The sequence below is a fragment of the Corvus hawaiiensis genome, chromosome 17, assembly GCF_020740725.1.
Source record: "Corvus hawaiiensis isolate bCorHaw1 chromosome 17, bCorHaw1.pri.cur, whole genome shotgun sequence".
Lineage (NCBI taxonomy): Eukaryota > Metazoa > Chordata > Aves > Passeriformes > Corvidae > Corvus > Corvus hawaiiensis.
The window spans coordinates 2,600,634-2,622,268 of NC_063229.1; the positions used below are offsets into that span (position 1 = coordinate 2,600,634).

Below are 21,635 nucleotides of genomic sequence, written 5' to 3' on the forward strand. Positions count from 1 at the left end.
GTTGGGGCCTCCAAGCCAAAGGTGATGATGTGTGTCCCTGGAGAAGAGGATGTCAGGGCACAGATTACCTGGGTGTTGAGCTCCAGCAGTTGTCTTCTAAGCTCAGAATACAGCTGCTCGGTCTCCTGAAGCACAGAATGCAGATGACACACCTGATTGTTCAGTTCCTGGTTCTTTTCTTCCAGTGTTCTGAGGCACAGGTTCTTTTCCTCCAGAGACAGAATCAGCCTAAAAGGGAAGCATGCAACTCATTACTACACGGTATCACATTTTAGGAACTCTTAGGACTCGCACCACCTCGGGGAAAACTGCTCTGTCTGATGAGGTTTGTCTAAACAACGTGGCTGTTTGTTTGTTCCCCCTGCAGTCACAGCCCAGCATGTGCCCACTCTGCTTTTATTCATGAAAGAATGGGGAGTTCCTGCCTACATGTCCTACCTTCTTCTTGAGATAGGAATGTGAATGCAGACCTAACAAAGTCTTGCAATGAAGAGATTAGGGGAGAGGAAGAGTTTTCTTCTGACTAAGCACGCTCCAAGGGGGAAAGGTTTGGTCAACATGGAAGAGACATTTCCTTGCCCCATCTTGTATGTCCAGGTAGGAGGAGCAGCACCCTACAGCCAGCGGATCTCGGGGAAGTTCCCTAAGATTTACCAGCACCCATCCTACTTCCAGCTGGAGAAACAAAGGCCGATAGCAGAAGTGGCAACAGAGCCTTGGAGCACAACCTGATGGAAGATGCAGCAACCTGCAGGCAAGCAAGAGTGCCCTGCCTTTTCTTTGTCTTCTTCTTGGAAGAAGAATCCTGCGGCACTGAAGACCGGCAGGACTTGGTCAGCTGGAGGAGCCCCACCAACCTTGGTCTTGTTTCTTGCATTCTTTGCACAGTCAGTATTGCCTGTGACTCTGGAGGGTGGCAGGGACCCTGCTTGAGCCCCTCCAGGCACCTGGGGGCATTTTCTGAGGAACAATGCAACAGAGACATTCTTGGTTCTTGGGTGCCTTTGAGGGGAATCTGGCCTAGGTCAGCAATCAGGGCCTTGAGATGGTTCTGCCAAGCAAAGGCATCAGGCTGCCAGGCTGATCCAGATGCCAAAGGCTTCAAGTTACAGGACCCAAGGCGGAGCTGCTGGATGTGTCCAGCTCCTTACACTGCAGCTTGGGCAGTGTTAGCACACCCACCTCACAACAGAACACACCCCCAGAGGGAAAGAGCTACTCCAAAAGCCTTTGTCTTCAGAAAAACTCTAACTGAAGGCTTGAAAGAAAAGAAAATGAAACACAACATCCAGACAACGAGACGCGTCTGCACGGAGAGTTCAGGACTCTGCCACGTAGGAGATGCTGCCAGAGCCCCTGGCAGGTGCAAAGATGGCAAAGAGGGAATCCATTCCCACAAGGCAGAGTCCCACAGGCTTTCATTTACCTGGCTTTTTCCTTCTCCAGGGCGTCCAAGGAAGCCCGAAATCCTGAATTTTGGCGTGCCACTTCTTCCCATTGACTCCTTTCCATCTCCAAGTTCTTCAGGTGCACTTGCAGCTCCTTGTTCTGATGTTCTGCCTCCTCCAGCATCTTCTGGAGGTGCTCAACCTCCAACAGCTTCTGCCTTGACTGCTCCTGGGCCCAGCTCACATCTTGCTGGGCTCTCTGAACAATCGTTGCCTGGGACTCTCTGGAGGCTGCCAGCTGAGATGTCAACTCTCCCACCTCCAGTCAAACAGAACAAAGCAGTCAGAGGCTACAGCCACAGCCTGTCACTGTCAGCCACAGCAGAGGCTGTGAGAAAAGGCAAAGGCCAACTTTCCATTTCTCCCTGTCCTCAGAGCACCAGATTCACAATGCATACACACAACTTGTTTCAATCTCTACGTGGCCCACCAAGGGCACCTGAAAAAGCACCTCCCACACCAAGGCTAGCAAGAAGAGGCCAGCAGGAATCCATGCTGATGGTTGCTGGCCAACAGCCCAGAGGACTAGCCCAGCTGTCCAGGGCAGCAGCTGAGATTCAGCAGAGCACTGAGGGTCCTGCAGAGCAGCTGCCAAGGAGCCCAGAGCACGAGGCAGCCCCAGGGACCACCCCAGCAGCTGCTGCTCTGCCATGGAAAAGCAAGAAGGGCACAGACCCCCTGCTGGATGCTGCAGTGCCACTGCTGTTTCACTCACCTGCTTTTGTAGAGCCTCCCTCTCCACAAGGAGGAGATTCATTTCCTCTTTGATGCCTCGTAGTTCTTCCTTGTGCCTCTTCTGCGCTGCCTGGATTTCCCTCCGAGCTTCCTGCAGCTCAGCTTGCAGCTTTGCCTCGATGGTCTGGCAACAAAATGCAGAGCAACTTCCTGGGACCTGCCCTCAGGCTCAGCTTTTCCCACTTGCTGTCTCAAAATCCCATTCCTTCAGCGACTTCTTTTGGCTTCTCTACCCACCTCTGCTTCCATTGCAAGCCTTCCTTCCCGGGCCTGAGCTCTGGAGCTTGCCAGGCTCTCTGCTGCCAGGGCCTGAAGCAGCCCTTGCCTCCTCACTCCCAGCACCTGCCTTTTGTGCCCCTGCCACTGCCCTGCACTCTGTTCCCTGCCTGCTCAGACTTACCTGCCCCTTCTCTTGCTGCTCTTTCACCTCCTGCCTGAGCTGCTGCACCTGCTGGCAGGCTCGGCTTAGCTGTCCTCGAGTTTGGAGCAGTGTCTCTGATAAAGAATTCTTCTCCTTCTGCTTTTCCAGCAGGACCTGCACAGAAGGAAAGAGCAGAGGGCTTGACACTTGCCCTGCAAACTCTGTGTGGCAAGAGGCAAAGACTGATGGGCTCACGCACTCTCAGAGCACTCGGCTGCTGCTCCCCTGGGCCACTGTCTGCCCTGGGGGGACACAGCTTCCCACGAAGTGACTTAGAACACAGCCCAGGAGACATCTCTGGGTTGCTGTTCAGAAATACTCCAGGCGAGTCTTTAAAAAGATTTTTCTCTTGTCAGCGTTCCTGCTGCGCCCTCCCTGTGCCCACAAAAGAAAAGTCCTACAAACTCCGTTTGGCTATGGACACCGACCAGTACACACCAAAAGAGGACCCGTAAGAGAACAGTGCAGATCCTCCGAGGTAAGTCTTGGAAAAACAGAGCACAAGAGCAGCACAAAAATCCCAACGGAAAGCTGATGTTTCTGCCTGGCTTCCTAGGAGAGGGCTCATTCCTGGGCCCAAAGATAGCCCTGTTCACCTTTCACCTCCCCAAATTCAATGTAGAAGACATAGAGGGCATGCTCCACACAGCCCCATAGCCTGCCATCTCCCACAGCTCCAGCCTTGCAAAAAATCACACCAATTCTCCTTGCACAATCCCGTACCAACAAAATGTCTATCAAGATCTATTCCAGTGCTGGACATTTCCAGGGTGGTTGAGGAAAGCAATTTTGCTTGCTGAAGCAAGTGAAAATTCACAGCATTTCTCCTTCTCGGACAAAACCCACAGCAAAGTGTCCCCTCCTCCAGTGTGCAAAGCAGCTCTCTGCAACGAGGGCATGCCTGGCAGGGAAACGGCTCTTGTGGTGAGCAGTCCTTTAGTGACTGATGGCATTCTGGCTGATGTGGCCAAAGCAGACTCTATTTGTGCAGCAGTTCACACCAACAATACCATTTACTTGTCTTACACAAAGAAGGTGTCTCATGGCCCTTGCTGGTATTCAAGCCTGAAGACTACACTGTGGTTTTGAGCTTTTGTCTTCAAAAGCAAAACCTCTGCTGTGTCTTTGCCAAACCTACCACATACTCCAGAACTGAGACTGTCTGACAGAGACCATCAGAAACAAACCCTTCTCTCACAGCTCTCCTGTAACACCCAATCCAAACCTCCCCTGGCACACTTGGGGCCGTTTCCTCTTGTCCTGTCCCTTGTTCCCTGGGAGCACAGACCAACCCTCACCTGGCTGCACCTTCCTGTCACAGGGATTTGGAGAGAGCGAGAAGGTGCCCCCTGAGCCTCCTTTTCTCCAGGCTCAGCGCCCCCCAGCTCCCTCAGCCGCTCCTTGTCACACCTGTGCTCCAGACCCTTCCCCAGCTCCGTTCCCTGTTTTAGAGGCTCTGGGGCTGCCCAAACTAACAAATTTTGCAGAAGCATGTAACCCTTTGCTGATGAACATGCATATGCCTGGCTAATAAATGCGTGTGCCATCTTGAGCCAGGTGTGCACAGCAGTGTCCCTCTCTTCTCCTGCCAGAAACAGCATCTGGCCTGATCTGGCTGGCACAACTGCCACTCTCACAGGTGCTGCCTAGGAATAAGGTGTCCAGAGCCACGGTAACATCACGCCCCTCTTGCTCCAGCAGCTCCCTCTGAAGCTGCAATTCCTCCAGTGCCTGCCTGTTGACTTCCAGCTCCCTCTGCAGTGATGGGTCTTCTCCCTCGAGTGCACCAAGTCCTCCACTGTACAAGAAGGGGCAAGACAAGTTTTCAATGGAAAACCAGCCTCATTTCCAAAACCAACCTCCATCCTGTCCTGCTGCACCGCCTCTTCCGCCTGGGCTGACGCTTCCTTCAGCTGCTTGTTGTTCTTCTGGCGCAGACTCAAGGCTCCTGCTGCCGGGATTCCAGTGCATTGCTGCAGCTTTTCCTTGGACTTCTCAAGGTTTTCACAGTCACTGCAGAGACAAGGCTCAGTCAGAAGAAGGAAGAGGCCTGAAGAGCCATCGATCCCATTTTCAGTCCTCCACGATGGAGCTGGGGGCAGTGGGCTAAGGAAGACCTTGCTCTTTCCCTCCCAAGGAAATCCTCCAGAGGCAAAGGGAAAGGAAGGCAGGATTTTGTCTTCCTTCAGGGAGAAGCAGTGGCTGGACAGGGGCATCCAAAGAACAGAATTCAGGGAAGCAGCACAGTGAGAGGAAGGAGTATTCGACTCCAACATCGCTGTGCATCTCCCAGGCAGCCTTGGGAGTCACAGTAGAGCATGAAAAGCCCTGACAGGACGATGCTCGAGAGCCACACTGAGGCCTACACATGGTAGGGCAGGTGAGTTCTTCGCCCAGAACACCTCTGAACGCCCAGACCTGGACGCAGATTGCCTCTGGAACGCAGGAGGAGGAGGAAGAAACACTCACCTTCTGATTTCTTCCATCAGAGAGTCTATTTGCTCCTGGTGGCTTCGGAGCCTCTTGCATTGCTCCTCCATTTGCTCAAAACCTCGCTGCAAGCGCCCACAACTCTCTGTGGCTTCCCAAACCAATTTAAAGGGATGCTGTGCATCAGTGGATGTCAGAGTTGAGAGGCTGTTCCTGGAGGCTGCATGCTGGGAACGGTCAGTGCCGGTGATGGAACTGGCCATGCTGCCACTGCCGTCTAACAGCACCTGAAAGCCCACATCCAGCTGTTAGTCAGGTACTCTGCTCCTATTCCAAAGTACCACTGAGATGCCTCTTCTGATTCCACAAGAACCAGTGTCCATTCGTGGAGGACCAGTTTCCAATCCGAGCCAGCTCAGCGCAGTTTACTCACCTCAGGGGCTCTGGAGAAACGTCCCTGGTGAGAAAGGCCTCGAGCTCCCTGGAAGAGCACAGGGAAGAGCACACTCAGACTGCATGGCTGCCCCTGAGGCAGTCGCCTCTAAATGCTTCCCAGCCTGGAATTCCAGCTCAGCTCCTTCCTCCCCTCCTTGGGAATATTTTCAGCCCAGTAGGTTGACAGCAGCACAAACAAACATGCTGGAAGGTGTCTCATCACTTCTTAGAGCACCACAAGGGGAATTGCCCAGAGCCCCATCCAACCTGGTCTTGAACACTGCCAGGGATCCAGGGGCAGCCACAGCTTCTCTGGGCAACCTGTGCCAGGGCCTCAGCAGCCTCACAGGGAAGAATTCCCTCCCAATATCCCATTAAACCCTGTCCTGTCCCTGCAGGCCCCTGGCTTAAGTCTCTCTCCAGCTCTCTTCCAGCCCCTTCATGCATTGGAAGGTCACCCTGGAACCTTCTCCAGGCTGGACAACCCCAACTCTTGCATCCTTTTCCCTTGGCAAAGGTGCTCCAGCCCTTGGAGCATCTTCTTGTCATCCTCATGGCCTCCTCTGCCCCACCAGGGATCATCTTGGATATGTCTGGGAGAAACCCATTCTTGTCTCCGGGAAGCGCTCAGGCTGCGCTGTGAATTGGGCTGAGGGGAAGGCAATGAAAGCTGCTCCCTTGTTTGTGCCCACACCCTCCAGTGGGACAAGGACGGAGGAGGAGATGTGGGTGTGCTCTGGGATGGCCAGGAGCCCCCCCATTCCCTCCCAGGCCTGTCCCCATGGCCAGCACCAAAGCTGCTGCCAGCTCCGGGACAGCCAACTGTTAATCCCTTGCTATTCCCAAAGGGAACTGTTCCCAGGGCACAGCCCAGGCCCACCCAGGCCCCTGCTGGGCTTGGCACAAAGAGGGCAGCAGCTCTCTCACTCACCCGCCGGGTCTCCATCTGCCCCTTGGCACGAGCAGTGACCAAATGTCAGTGTCCAAAGGCTGTTGGCCTTTGCAGGGTCTAAACCCCAGTGTCCAAAGGCTTTTGGCCTTTGCAGGGTCTAAACCCCAGTGTCCAAAGGCTTTTGGCCTTTGCAGGGTCTAAACCCCAATGTTCAAAGGTTGTTTGACTTCGCAGGGTCAAACCCCAATCTCCAAAGGCCGTTGGCCTTTGCAGGGTCAAACCCCAATATCCAAGGGTCGTTGGCCTTTGCTGGGTCAAGAGCACAAGATCAAAGTGCTGTTGGCCGTTGCAAGGTCAAAGCCCCAATGTTCAGGAGCTGTTGACAGTTGCCAGGCTGCACACCCCAACATTCCATGGGCTGTTGATGGTTGCCACACTCCAAAGCCCAGCATTCCTTGGGCTGTTGATGGTTGCCAGCCTCCAAAGCCCAGCATTCCATGGGCTGTTGATGGTTGCCTGGCTCCAAACCCCAACATTCCATGGGCTGTTGATGGTTGCCACGCTCCAAAGCCCAACATTCCATGGGCTGTTGATGGTTGCCAGGCTCCAAAGCCCAACATTGCAGGGGCTGTTGATGGTTGCCACGGTGCAAACCCCACCATTCCAGGGGCTGTTGGAGAGGCCCTCCCCTGGCTCTCCACCCATCCCAGCTCACTGCTGCCCCGGCACCTGCACCATCACCCCCACATCCCCACAGCCCAGCTGGGCAGCTGGGCAGGGACCTGGCTCGTAACATGAGTTCAAAGTTGCTGGCCCAGACAGCATCAGTTTTAAGGCTCAGCATTCCTGAGACCCGCATGCTCTTTAGGGATGCGCTTAGTTCCTGAGTCACAGGAATTCGTCTGTCTCCCCTGACAAAGGGGAGGTGTAAGAAAAAGCCTAAAAAGGTTCTTGGTGCTTACAAATATTCATGGAAAGTAAAGCTTTGCATCTAGAACAGCCACATGAGGAGGAAAAATGATGTTTCAGGGTCTTTTCAAATTCCTACAGAGAAACGCCAAGAGTTGCAGTGTTTAAGGCTCATAAAAGAGATTAAGAATCCCAAGACAGACACAAGTGCATTTTTTTCTCTGCTCTCTGTTGGGCAATACATCACTAGGTCTTCTAGGCAGAAGAAAAGTCTTGCTGCTTATTTCAAAGATTCCTCGTGTCTTGGGGTGACCTTATGATGTGTATCCCATATCGCTGCCTATGCCCAGAAATTAATTTCTATGCCTCTAAACTGAGCACAACTTTTTCAAAGCAGTTTGCAGCTTGTTCAAGGTCACACACAGATAGCGTTTTTTTTCCAGCTGCAGCAGGGGAGGGCGGAGGCACCCGGCTTGCGGCTTCCCGGTCAGCTTTTGGCCAGTTGCTCAGCTGCTTTTTCTCCAGAGAGAGAGTTGAATTTTTTTTCCTTCCCTGGAATTTCGGACTTTCTCCCTTTTCCACTGGACTGCTACAATATTAGAACACATCAGGAGGACTTTCCACCGAGCGCAGAGGGCCTGGCCCTGGGCCAAGCCCCAGCTCCGAGGAGACCAACAGGAGGACTCTAACAGTTTCCCAGGTTTTTTCTCCACAGTGAGAAATTTTATTATTTAGCATTATTTTCCTTTTCCCGTGTGTTTGTTAAAGAAATAGTTTTATCTCCTTCACTCTCCTTCGAGGAAAATTTATTTTTTTCCGAACCTGGTGGGGGAGGGGTGGTTGTGCCTTCTCTCCGAGGATATATTTCTAAATTTGGCCAAACCGGAATACCTCGCTAGGAACAGACCTTCCAGAACCAAATGCTTGGAAAAGCTTTGGTAGATATTTTTCTCCCTCATCTTTGAGAACATTCGTCTGTGTCCTAGGGAGGATTTTTGTGCCCCAGTTGACAGGAATTGGTTTCTGGCAGGGTACAAATGGTCTGGGGAAGAGAAGAGCGGCACCTGCCTTCTCCAGGGCCTGTCTCTCCAGAGACTGACGGCCCAGGGATGTCACTGCCAAGTTAAGCTTCAGAGACCGATGCAGCTTCGAGTCTCTGCTTCCAGAACAGCAGCTTTGGGCTCCTTGAGCACAGCTGCAAAGGATCAGGACAGCTCCCGTGAAGGTCTGAGCTCCTGGCTGGTCCTTGCACACCTCTCAGTGTAGTTCTGCCAGTGCTGTTGGTCTCGGGCCAGCTGTGACTGCAGCAAGGACACCTGAAAGAGGCAGAAAGCCCAGCTCAGTCAAGCCCACGCGGGCAGGAGCATCCGCAGCCCCACGGTACCGGCTGTGGGGGCAGACACAGCCTCCAGCTCCAGCCCTCACCAACACTCTGCCCCTGGGGAAGGGGAAAGGAACAGGTTCCCACACTGCCCCTGAACGGAGCTCAGATGATCGACAAGTCCAGTTCACAGCTGGCAAACCCTTCCCTCATACAACCCTCAGCCACCACAGGTCTGGGAGAGAGAGTTCCGACAGGATTTAGGAACCCAGCTCTGATTCCCAAAGCATGCATTCGGGCCACTGACCCCTTTCTCCACGGGCTGTGCCTCAGCACGAGGGCTGCAGCTCCCCTGAGCTACTGGAGGACTCTCCTACTTGAGCTGCTGGACAGCCAGCCCCGGCATGAGGGGAATTTGGTGCTTGTGTTATAGATGGTTGGCTTTGCGGGCTGGTTACCTATATATCGATAATTAGTTGATGAATTCTTAAATAAAGTGCCTAATTAATGTACAATGAATTTAAATAGTTATAAGCTAATGAGTTAAGCGCACGGGTGTACAGGAAGCAATGCATGGGTATAACCATTAGAGGCAGGTACAACAGGAACCTGATGGACTTTATAGAAGGAACCTTCTAGAACCATTACCCCATGAGACGATATCAGTACCCAAGACCCTGACTGGAAAACGAGCTGACCAATGGAATGGATCCAATTAGAAATGACTGCTCAAGGATGCACCATGTTAAAAGGCAATCAGAACACCGGAAAGTGGCCAGTCAGTGAGATTGGAAGCGCACCAGTCCTGGAGGTGACAGAGACTATAAAAACTGACCAAGTGCTCGGTACCAGGTTCTCTGGTGGAAACTTGTGGTCCAAGGGAGTACCCGATGTGTCACATTGTTCATTTTTCTGGCTTGTCGTGTAGGGCCTGAGTTTATCTTGGGTCCTCGTTCTCAGTTGTTAATTAATAAACAAGTTAGCCTGCCAAAAGGTTTCCCTCCTCATTTATAACACTTGGGGTTTTTTGGTGCTTTCTTGAGGCATTTTAGCACCCAAAGCCCCTTTCACACCACCCCGTTTTTAAATTATATGCTAAGTATGGCTTTAACTTCTTTATATTTATTCATATTTATTATGCTTCCACTTAATCTCACTTAATCCCGAGGGATTCTTAAAGGGGTTTTGGGGTTTTTTCTTGGTTTTGCCACATTTTAGTGCACAGTCTGCCTTTTCAACCCTCCATTCTTTAAATGTAACAAATATTGCCTTAAATTTTTCATACTTACACAAATTTATTCCATTTTTGTCAGTTTTGTTGAAGTTTTGAAGAGGTTTTGAGGCTTTGTTGGGTCATTTCCGGTACCCGCCCAGCCAATGCCGGAATGGAGTCTGGCTGAGGCGGGAACAGCTCTCGCCCCACCCCCTGTCCCACCCAGCCAATGACTGAGGGGAGTTCGGCTGAGGCGGGAACAGCTCTCGCCCCGCCCCCTGTCCCACCCAGCCAATGACTGAGGGGAGTTTGGCTGAGGCGGGAACAGCTCTCGCCCCGCCCCCTGTCCCGCCCAGCCAATGACTGAGGGGAGTTCGGCTGAGGCGGGAACAGCTCTCGCCCTGCCCCCTGTCCCACCCAGCCAATGACTGAGGGGAGTTCGGCTGAGGCGGGAACAGCTCTCGCCCCGCCCCCTGTCCCGCCCAGCCAATGACTGAGGGGAGTTCGGCTGAGGCGGGAACAGCTCTCGCCCCGCCCCCTGTCCCACCCAGCCAATGACTGAGGGGAGTTTGGCTGAGGCGGGAACAGCTCTCGCCCCGCCCCCTGTCCCACCCAGCCAATGACTGAGGGCGCTTTTCCCCGCCCGCCGGTTGGGCGGGAGCCGCTCCCCACTTGTCAATCAATGAGGGGGGTCCGGCTGAGGCTGGCACTTCCCCCTCTCCCTCTCCCCGGCCAATCACTCCCGCCCCTCCCTGCCTCGCTGCCACTGGCCCCTTGTGACTCTGAATTTTCCCCACCTGCCCCAGTCTGGACTGGTTTATACTGGTTTATACTCCCCCTCCCCAGGCAGAGGAGCTCCTGCGCCCCCCACCCCCCAGTGGGTAAAATTCACGTCACGAGAAGTTCGTGTCCACAAAGGAGACAGAGGAGTCCTGTAAAATTCCCTTGATTTGGAGAAAGGGAGAGAGTCCGTCAGGCATGTGTTCAAGGGGGTCTCTCCCAATTAGATGGAGCAAGTAGCCTTCTTTTCTCCTCATTTCCCAGCTGCATTTTCTCTTCCTTCCCTTTCCCTGTTGGCTGAGGCACTTGGAAGGTACTTGGGACTTCCCGATCCGCCTATCCGTGTCCCCCCTTAGTATGTGTCCCCTGTAAAACACACGATCCACGATCATTACAATTAGCTAAATCAATTGATCTCTTTTAGTAAGCTTTACTAATTGGCACGGACTGCTGCTCAGCCAAAGTCATGCTAAAGTCCTGAACTTTGGGAAGAAGAACAAAGACTTTATAGGATTATGAATATTAATATCTTTGTCTAGGGTGGATTAAAAGCTAATTAGAGCCCCCCAAACTCCCATCTCACCTCCCACAGACTCCCAGAATGTCTCCAGAGCCCCCCCAAACCCCCCTGTTAGTCCCTAGAAATGCCCAAGGGACCCCCCCTGTTGGAAAACCAACCAGTTTAAAAACACTTTTTTTATATAACTTTAGCCAGGTTTATTCACCTTTGCCCCGCGGAAGGGAACTAAAGCTTCTTTCCAGGGCATTGTTTCTCTAGGTGAGGCCTGAGATGGGCTTAGCATTTCAACACACTGGGAGTGTTGGGGAAGATGAAACAGGAAAGCCTTATAAATATGATTGCCTGACAAAAGATTTTGGGAATATGAAAACTACAGGCGACATCGAAATGAAAGCCACTTTTGAAATACCAAGTCTTAGTTACTGAACAACTGGAAAACAATGGTATGGCCGACTGAAGGTAATCCCCTCTTGATTGAACAATACCCTCTGCTTGCAGGCAGGTCCAAGGGTCAGAGCAGACCCTACTAGCTCAGCAGAAGGGGTCCAAAGAGTAGTTTTTAGAAGTTAAGATGTAACACTCTATGGTAATATATGAACTCTTATAGGCTGTATGTAAATGCTATAGGATTTGTATCTTGTATTAGATTGGTTAGTGACAATTAGAATATTCAGTACAGAAGATGATTTATTGTATTGTAACCAGGACTTCACCATTCCATTCTATTCTCATCACTTCTTCTTCACTCTCATTCCTCTCGCTCTCTCTCTCTCTCCTTACTTACTCTCTTGCTCTCTTGGGCCTGCTCAGAGCTGCCAGCTGCAGCTCTAAGCAGTGCCCCTATACCCACGCCCTTTGCAATAAACCGCATGTTCCAAGATCAGACTATAGAGATCCCCCGTTGCCGTCCGTCACCGTCCGTCTACGCCCTGTCCAGACTGAACCCCAAAGCTTCCTACAGTCTGACGCCCAACGTGATTGCCGAACCCACACCCAGAACCTACAGTCTGGCGCACATCATGATTGAAGGCCCGGTTCAGCTTTTTCCATCTGTGGGAGACTTCTCCATGGACGGTAACTAAAAGACCAGTTATAGCCACCTAGAACGTGTCGTGAGCACGGCATACCGTTGCTGCGCATCGTAAAAGCCGGAGCTCTATAATTCTGCTGAGGCAGCCCTCGAGCACGGGGATTACCTGGAGCTCTTGGAGGGAATTGCCTGGCAGTCCTCGAGCACAGGCGGCCACTGCTGCGCAGCGGCTCCCTGGAGCTCTTTGAGGAAGTTTGCCGTGGCACCCCTGGAGCACGGACACGCTGCTAAGCAGTGCCGACCGGAGCTCTAAGGAGGGACCCTGCCGCGCGCCCCGAGCACAGGCGAGTAGTGCTCAGCACCGCCCGCGCTGGAGCTCTCAGTGCGGACCCACCCGTGAGGTCCTGAGCACGGAAAGCCGTTGCCACGCGACGCCTAAAACCGGAGCTCTGAGAAAGGACCCAAAAGCAGCGTCCTGAGTGCCGAGTGGAGTGCCTGGCCAGCCCCCCACGACGGACCTCTGACTAAGGACACTGCTCCTGCGACATCATCTAAGTGAGTATCATACTGGTCTAATAATGGGACAAACTCACTCTTCCCATGACAGAGATCTCTATAAGCAACTTAAGCATTTACTTATAAGCTCTGGTTCAAGACAATTACCTAAACAGGAGCTAAAAAACCTCTTAGAATGGACTCTGATTAATTTCCCAAATGCTGACCGTTCAGCAGTCTACACCGGAGACTTTTGGGACTCAGTGGGAATCAAATTATTTAATGCCATATCACGCTGGGACAAGAGTACCGCAGAACTCATCCCGGCTTGTGCAGCGTTAATGGAACTATTCGCCGCGCCCCCCCCACCGCCGCGCAGCTCCGCCCCGCCCCCTCGCCCGCCGCCGCCTCAATCGGCCGTGCCGGAGTCACGGAGCCAGTGCCCCGTGGCCCCTCCGCCTCCTCGCCCGCCGCCACCGAGATCGGCCGTGCCACTCCCGAGCTCTGCCGTGCCACTCCCGAGCTCTGCCGTGCCATCACCGCCCCCGCCGGGCCCCATCCCCGCGCCGCAGCCGCCCCCGCCGGGGTCCCCCAACACCGTGCAGCCGTATCCCTCCACCGCGCAGCCGTATCCCTCCGTGCAGCGCAGCGTCGCCTCAGAAGCCGCGAGCAGGGGGGGAACGGAGGGAAATGATGCAGCTCCAGTGGCAGGGGAGACGGAGAGCCCCTCTGCCGGAGCTGATGTTTTAAATCTAACACAAGTAAACTCTGAAAAGCAGCCAGATTTGTTTGCAATGAGCCCCAGAGTCCCGCCAGCGAGCGGCGGGGATCTTGCAACCCAGAAAGAGAAAACGAGTTCTGAGAGTTTGTCAGCGCTACCTTCTGAATCAAAAAAATCCTCCAAAGTGCTCAGATTATTCTCAATTAACAGATTGCCATGAAATAAGACCCCAAATCTATAAAGATGAAAGTCTTAGTCTATTAACTAAGCCTGTGATAGCTAGCCAACAGCCTGACAGTCCTAAAATGTGGGCTCCCATCCCCACTCTCGAAATTAAAGAACTAAAAAGTGCTGTAAGATACAGTGGCATTTGCTCACCGTATCTTAAACAACTGCTAAAAAGTACCCTAAAAGGAACACATCAAACTTTAAAATGCATTTTAAATCAACAGAAAAGGGGAAAATCCCAGGCTACACCTCAAAGAAGGTTGAATAAAGCCTTGTATGTTTTTAATTTCTTGAACAGCTCTGCAGAAGAGCCTGACCCCCTCATTTTCAGACATTTCTTAAACAACAAAAAAGCAAAACTGAAAGAGCACCCCCCAGTTTTAATTAAGAATCTAGAATCAGGAAAAATAGAAGGACCATACAATCTTATAACATGGGGGAAGGGGTTTGCGTGTGTTTCCACAGGTGGAGAGCTCAAGTGGGTTCCAGCAAAAAACGTGAAGCCATACCACACATCAAAACCTGCCGACGCCTCCACACCAGCCAGTGACCCTGCAAGTGGAAGCCAGGAAGCAAGCACCCAAACCTGAAGTGCGCAGAATCACCAGAATAAAGTGATCTGCCAAAAACAGCTCAAGAAAATAATGGAGTTTTCTCATCTGCGCGCGTGCATGGTGCTTTTATTCTTATGTTTTAGTTTTTGTAGTGAAGCTTTACCTGTAAATCAACCAAAGACAAATGTCTGGGTTGCCTTAGCCAAATCTGCAGGCTCCGATACCATCTGTCTATCTGACACAAGCCCTGACAAACCTTTTTCAACCTGTTTAGTTGGAATACCTTTACCAGAAGGTTTTGATAATGTTACTCTTGATAAGTACTGGCCATACGACGATCATCAAGTATCTCCAACTACCAGCCATAAACACCAAACTTATATTGATAATTCTAAAATTGATAAATCTGACCTTCAAGAGCTAGAAATCCTAGGCTCGTTAACTATGGATACCTGCTATTTCTTTCACTTTCTAGGAGAAAACGGTCCTCATTTAAACGTTACCCCATATCACCCAGCTTATAGCAATGTAACTTCTTGGTGCAATCAAGCTAAGCTTCTTATATATGACAAACCTCATGCAGATCGTTTTAACAAACTTCCTATTCGATTCCCTAGAGGAATTTGGCTCATCTGTGGAGACAGAGCCTGGCAAGGTATACCTTCAAAAATAGATGGTGGCCCTTGTGCTCTGGGACAACTTACAATTATTGCTCCCAGTGTCAAAGAAGTAATCAAAAAGAAAAACAGAAAGATTAGATCTTCCTGGGGACATCAGTATGAGAGCGACTGTGATAGTGACTTTCACCCTTGGAACTCTGAAAAATCAATTGTTGCGAGCATTTTTCTTCCTCAGTTAAGTTCCTCAATTGCATTAAAACAGTTAAACAAGTTGGGATGTTGGCTCAGCAAGGAGGTAAATGCCACCTCTACTATGATCAGTGACTTGTTAACCGATGAAGAGGCAGTCAGACGTGCCACTTTACAAAATAGAGCTGCCATTGATTATCTTTTATTAGCACATGGGCATGGCTGTGAAGATTTTGAAGGATTATGCTGTATGAACTTATCCGATCATTCTGTTTCCATTCACAAACAATTACAAAACCTAAGGGACCTAGCTAACCAAATTACAACAGATAACCCGTCTTGGCTAGACAGTTTGTTTGATGGTTGGAGCTTTGCACCTTGGCTAAGGGAACTCTGTAAAATAGGCTTGATTATTCTAGTAGTAATAATTATAGTTTTAGTAGCAGTACCTAGTATACTTCAGTGTGTGCAAAAAATGACGAGTAGGACTGTGTCTAATATCTTATTTGTTCATCAGAAAGGGGTAGATGTTGGGGAAGATGAAACAGGAAAGCCTTATAAATATGATTGCCTGACAAAAGATTTTGGGAATATGAAAACTACAGGCGACATCGAAATGAAAGCCACTTTTGAAATACCAAGTCTTAGTTACTGAACAACTGGAAAACAATGGTATGGCCGACTGAAGGTAATCCCCTCTTGATTGAACAATACCCTCTGCTTGCAGGCAGGTCCAAGGGTCAGAGCAGACCCTACTAGCTCAGCAGAAGGGGTCCAAAGAGTAGTTTTTAGAAGTTAAGATGTAACACTCTATGGTAATATAAGAACTCTTATAGGCTGTATGTAAATGCTATAGGATTTGTATCTTGTATTAGATTGGTTAGTGACAATTAGAATATTCAGTACAGAAGATGATTTATTGTATTGTAACCAGGACTTCACCATTCCATTCTATTCTCATCACTTCTTCTTCACTCTCATTCCTCTCGCTCTCTCTCTCTCTCCTTACTTACTCTCTTGCTCTCTTGGGCCTGCTCAGAGCTGCCAGCTGCAGCTCTAAGCAGTGCCCCTATACCCACGCCCTTTGCAATAAACCGCATGTTCCAAGATCAGACTATAGAGATCCCCCGTTGCCGTCCGTCACCGTCCGTCTACGCCCTGTCCAGACTGAACCCCAAAGCTTCCTACAGTCTGACGCCCAACGTGATTGCCGAACCCACACCCAGAACCTACAGTCTGGCGCACATCATGATTGAAGGCCCGGTTCAGCTTTTTCCATCTGTGGGAGACTTCTCCATGGACGGTAACTAAAAGACCAGTTATAGCCACCTAGAACGTGTCGTGAGCACGGCATACCGTTGCTGCGCATCGTAAAAGCCGGAGCTCTATAATTCTGCTGAGGCAGCCCTCGAGCACGGGGATTACCTGGAGCTCTTGGAGGGAATTGCCTGGCAGTCCTCGAGCACAGGCGGCCACTGCTGCGCAGCGGCTCCCTGGAGCTCTTTGAGGAAGTTTGCCGTGGCACCCCTGGAGCACGGACACGCTGCTAAGCAGTGCCGACCGGAGCTCTAAGGAGGGACCCTGCCGCGCGCCCCGAGCACAGGCGAGTAGTGCTCAGCACCGCCCGCGCTGGAGCTCTCAGTGCGGACCCACCCGTGAGGTCCTGAGCACGGAAAGCCGTTGCCACGCGACGCCTAAAACCGGAGCTCTGAGAAAGGACCCAAAAGCAGCGTCCTGAGTGCCGAGTGGAGTGCCTGGCCAGCCCCCCACGACGGACCTCTGACTAAGGACACTGCTCCTGCGACATCATCTAAGTGAGTATCATACTGGTCTAATAATGGGACAAACTCACTCTTCCCATGACAGAGATCTCTATAAGCAACTTAAGCATTTACTTATAAGCTCTGGTTCAAGACAATTACCTAAACAGGAGCTAAAAAACCTCTTAGAATGGACTCTGATTAATTTCCCAAATGCTGACCGTTCAGCAGTCTACACCGGAGACTTTTGGGACTCAGTGGGAATCAAATTATTTAATGCCATATCACGCTGGGACAAGAGTACCGCAGAACTCATCCCGGCTTGTGCAGCGTTAATGGAACTATTCGCCGCGCCCCCCCCACCGCCGCGCAGCTCCGCCCCGCCCCCTCGCCCGCCGCCGCCTCAATCGGCCGTGCCGGAGTCACGGAGCCAGTGCCCCGTGGCCCCTCCGCCTCCTCGCCCGCCGCCACCGAGATCGGCCGTGCCACTCCCGAGCTCTGCCGTGCCACTCCCGAGCTCTGCCGTGCCATCACCGCCCCCGCCGGGCCCCATCCCCGCGCCGCAGCCGCCCCCGCCGGGGTCCCCCAACACCGTGCAGCCGTATCCCTCCACCGCGCAGCCGTATCCCTCCGTGCAGCGCAGCGTCGCCTCAGAAGCCGCGAGCAGGGGGGGAACGGAGGGAAATGATGCAGCTCCAGTGGCAGGGGAGACGGAGAGCCCCTCTGCCGGAGCTGATGTTTTAAATCTAACACAAGTAAACTCTGAAAAGCAGCCAGATTTGTTTGCAATGAGCCCCAGAGTCCCGCCAGCGAGCGGCGGGGATCTTGCAACCCAGAAAGAGAAAACGAGTTCTGAGAGTTTGTCAGCGCTACCTTCTGAATCAAAAAAATCCTCCAAAGTGCTCAGATTATTCTCAATTAACAGATTGCCATGAAATAAGACCCCAAATCTATAAAGATGAAAGTCTTAGTCTATTAACTAAGCCTGTGATAGCTAGCCAACAGCCTGACAGTCCTAAAATGTGGGCTCCCATCCCCACTCTCGAAATTAAAGAACTAAAAAGTGCTGTAAGATACAGTGGCATTTGCTCACCGTATCTTAAACAACTGCTAAAAAGTACCCTAAAAGGAACACATCAAACTTTAAAATGCATTTTAAATCAACAGAAAAGGGGAAAATCCCAGGCTACACCTCAAAGAAGGTTGAATAAAGCCTTGTATGTTTTTAATTTCTTGAACAGCTCTGCAGAAGAGCCTGACCCCCTCATTTTCAGACATTTCTTAAACAACAAAAAAGCAAAACTGAAAGAGCACCCCCCAGTTTTAATTAAGAATCTAGAATCAGGAAAAATAGAAGGACCATACAATCTTATAACATGGGGGAAGGGGTTTGCGTGTGTTTCCACAGGTGGAGAGCTCAAGTGGGTTCCAGCAAAAAACGTGAAGCCATACCACACATCAAAACCTGCCGACGCCTCCACACCAGCCAGTGACCCTGCAAGTGGAAGCCAGGAAGCAAGCACCCAAACCTGAAGTGCGCAGAATCACCAGAATAAAGTGATCTGCCAAAAACAGCTCAAGAAAATAATGGAGTTTTCTCATCTGCGCGCGTGCATGGTGCTTTTATTCTTATGTTTTAGTTTTTGTAGTGAAGCTTTACCTGTAAATCAACCAAAGACAAATGTCTGGGTTGCCTTAGCCAAATCTGCAGGCTCCGATACCATCTGTCTATCTGACACAAGCCCTGACAAACCTTTTTCAACCTGTTTAGTTGGAATACCTTTACCAGAAGGTTTTGATAATGTTACTCTTGATAAGTACTGGCCATACGACGATCATCAAGTATCTCCAACTACCAGCCATAAACACCAAACTTATATTGATAATTCTAAAATTGATAAATCTGACCTTCAAGAGCTAGAAATCCTAGGCTCGTTAACTATGGATACCTGCTATTTCTTTCACTTTCTAGGAGAAAACGGTCCTCATTTAAACGTTACCCCATATCACCCAGCTTATAGCAATGTAACTTCTTGGTGCAATCAAGCTAAGCTTCTTATATATGACGAACCTCATGCAGATCGTTTTAACAAACTTCCTATTCGATTCCCTAGAGGAATTTGGCTCATCTGTGGAGACAGAGCCTGGCAAGGTATACCTTCAAAAATAGATGGTGGCCCTTGTGCTCTGGGACAACTTACAATTATTGCTCCCAGTGTCAAAGAAGTAATCAAAAAGAAAAACAGAAAGATTAGATCTTCCTGGGGACATCAGTATGAGAGCGACTGTGATAGTGACTTTCACCCTTGGAACTCTGAAAAATCAATTGTTGCGAGCATTTTTCTTCCTCAGTTAAGTTCCTCAATTGCATTAAAACAGTTAAACAAGTTGGGATGTTGGCTCAGCAAGGAGGTAAATGCCACCTCTACTATGATCAGTGACTTGTTAACCGATGAAGAGGCAGTCAGACGTGCCACTTTACAAAATAGAGCTGCCATTGATTATCTTTTATTAGCACATGGGCATGGCTGTGAAGATTTTGAAGGATTATGCTGTATGAACTTATCCGATCATTCTGTTTCCATTCACAAACAATTACAAAACCTAAGGGACCTAGCTAACCAAATTACAACAGATAACCCGTCTTGGCTAGACAGTTTGTTTGATGGTTGGAGCTTTGCACCTTGGCTAAGGGAACTCTGTAAAATAGGCTTGATTATTCTAGTAGTAATAATTATAGTTTTAGTAGCAGTACCTAGTATACTTCAGTGTGTGCAAAAAATGACGAGTAGGACTGTGTCTAATATCTTATTTGTTCATCAGAAAGGGGTAGATGTTGGGGAAGATGAAACAGGAAAGCCTTATAAATATGATTGCCTGACAAAAGATTTTGGGAATATGAAAACTACAGGCGACATCGAAATGAAAGCCACTTTTGAAATACCAAGTCTTAGTTACTGAACAACTGGAAAACAATGGTATGGCCGACTGAAGGTAATCCCCTCTTGATTGAACAATACCCTCTGCTTGCAGGCAGGTCCAAGGGTCAGAGCAGACCCTACTAGCTCAGCAGAAGGGGTCCAAAGAGTAGTTTTTAGAAGTTAAGATGTAACACTCTATGGTAATATAAGAACTCTTATAGGCTGTATGTAAATGCTATAGGATTTGTATCTTGTATTAGATTGGTTAGTGACAATTAGAATATTCAGTACAGAAGATGATTTATTGTATTGTAACCAGGACTTCACCATTCCATTCTATTCTCATCACTTCTTCTTCACTCTCATTCCTCTCGCTCTCTCTCTCTCTCCTTACTTACTCTCTTGCTCTCTTGGGCCTGCTCAGAGCTGCCAGCTGCAGCTCTAAGCAGTGCCCCTATACCCACGCCCTTTGCAATAAACCGCATGTTCCAAGATCAGACTATAGAGATCCCCCGTCGCCGTCCGTCACCGTCCGTCTACGCCCTGTCCAGACTGAACCCCAAAGCTTCCTACAGGGAGTAGCCCCAAAGAGATGCAGGCCATCAACGGAACATCAATAGAACATCAGCGGCCATCTATGAACATCTACCCCAGACTCTGCCTCTGGCAGAGTTGGAGACATCTCCTCCACAAAAGACTGACAAGAAAATCAAGGAATGAAGATCTAATTAACATCAGAAGAGAAGAAATCTGGATTCAACAGGAGAGCAATTGCTAAGAACTACACCCACTTGGGACCAATGAGCATTGACCCAATTTGTTTCTATCACTTTTGACTGTATAAAAGATCTGGAAAATCTAGCAGAAGCCATGTGTCATGGAATGATTCTCTCTGCACACCTGGGCTATGTGTGGATGAGATGATTTCTGGGGTACATCCTGGCCAGAACAATATCCTGGCCAGAATAAAGTAATGCCTTGACTCTCTAACATTCAAAATGTTGTGTGAGGGCTTTGTTTTTCTCGCAGTTTTGGTGACACCCCCAGGCCACACATCCAAGGACGCGTTCTCCTTCCACCCGGGGGGGGGCTCTGTGGGAGTCTTGGCGGTCTGGGGTCCCATCTAGTGTTTGGGGGGGTTCCCCTGATTTTGGGGTTTCCTCTGATTTCATGCCCCCCCAGATATGTTCTCCTCCCATGTGGGGGAGCTCGGGGGTCCCAGCTTCTTTGGTGGGGGTGTCACCCTGATATTGGGGTCTTACAGCATGATTTTGAGGTGTCCCCCAATTTTAAAGCCCCTTGATTTTGGGGTCCCCCACAAGACATGTTCTCCTTGCATCTGAGGGGGTGGGCAGGTCTTGGGGGTCTCCCATCTTGGGAGGTCTGGGGGATCTGGGGGTCCCATCTACTCTTGTGGGGTGTTACAAACAACTTATAGAGAGTTGGCTTTCGCCGTATGTTTATGGGTTATGAATTACATTATGAGTTATACTGTTAAGTATTAGGATATTTTCCTTGGGAAATATTAAGACAATGGTATATGTTAAAATGTTTCATGTTGTTAAAATAGTCTGGTTGTAAAGTTGGTTTTTTATAAGGGTTGTATGATTTTGTGTGCCGTAATGTCAGTTCTGTAAGTTTGCAGTGGGACAAGCTGTTGCTAGCCAAACTTCGAAGACACAGCCCTAAAAGTGTGATAAATACATATTATAATATTGGCTTTCCGCAAATGTTAAAATGGATGCTATATGTATAAAGTATTTAAATAATAATGTTAAAGGATTTAATGTTAAAGTATCATTGTTATAAAGACACAGTTTTGCAACAATAACTAATGCCTTTATTTCTGCCATTAACTAAACTTAGACATAACAGTGAAAAAGCTGATACAGTTATGCTTGCGATAATCGAACTGTCTGCTTGGTTGGATAACATCCAATGAACGCATGATGAAGACCCTGCTACTGACATGCCAGCTATCGGCAACTGCCGTCTGCAGAAACCATCGACCAA

At 49.9% G+C, this 21,635-nt stretch overlaps 1 protein-coding gene across 1 annotated transcript in view; it reads right to left on the reverse strand.

The window, feature by feature from the left end:
• Nucleotides 1-1,368: 1,368 nt before the first annotated feature.
• LOC125334965 (centrosome-associated protein CEP250-like) overlaps nt 1,369-21,635 on the reverse strand; it is a 39,274-nt gene continuing 19,007 nt past the window's right edge. The window contains exons 5-7 of the mRNA XM_048322204.1: nt 2,584-2,718; nt 2,164-2,307; nt 1,369-1,707 (exon numbers count right to left, since the gene is read on the reverse strand). Coding sequence (XP_048178161.1) covers nt 1,423-1,707; nt 2,164-2,307; nt 2,584-2,718 — 564 coding nt within the window. The 3' untranslated portion in view covers nt 1,369-1,422. The remainder of the gene's footprint in view (nt 1,708-2,163; nt 2,308-2,583; nt 2,719-21,635) is intronic.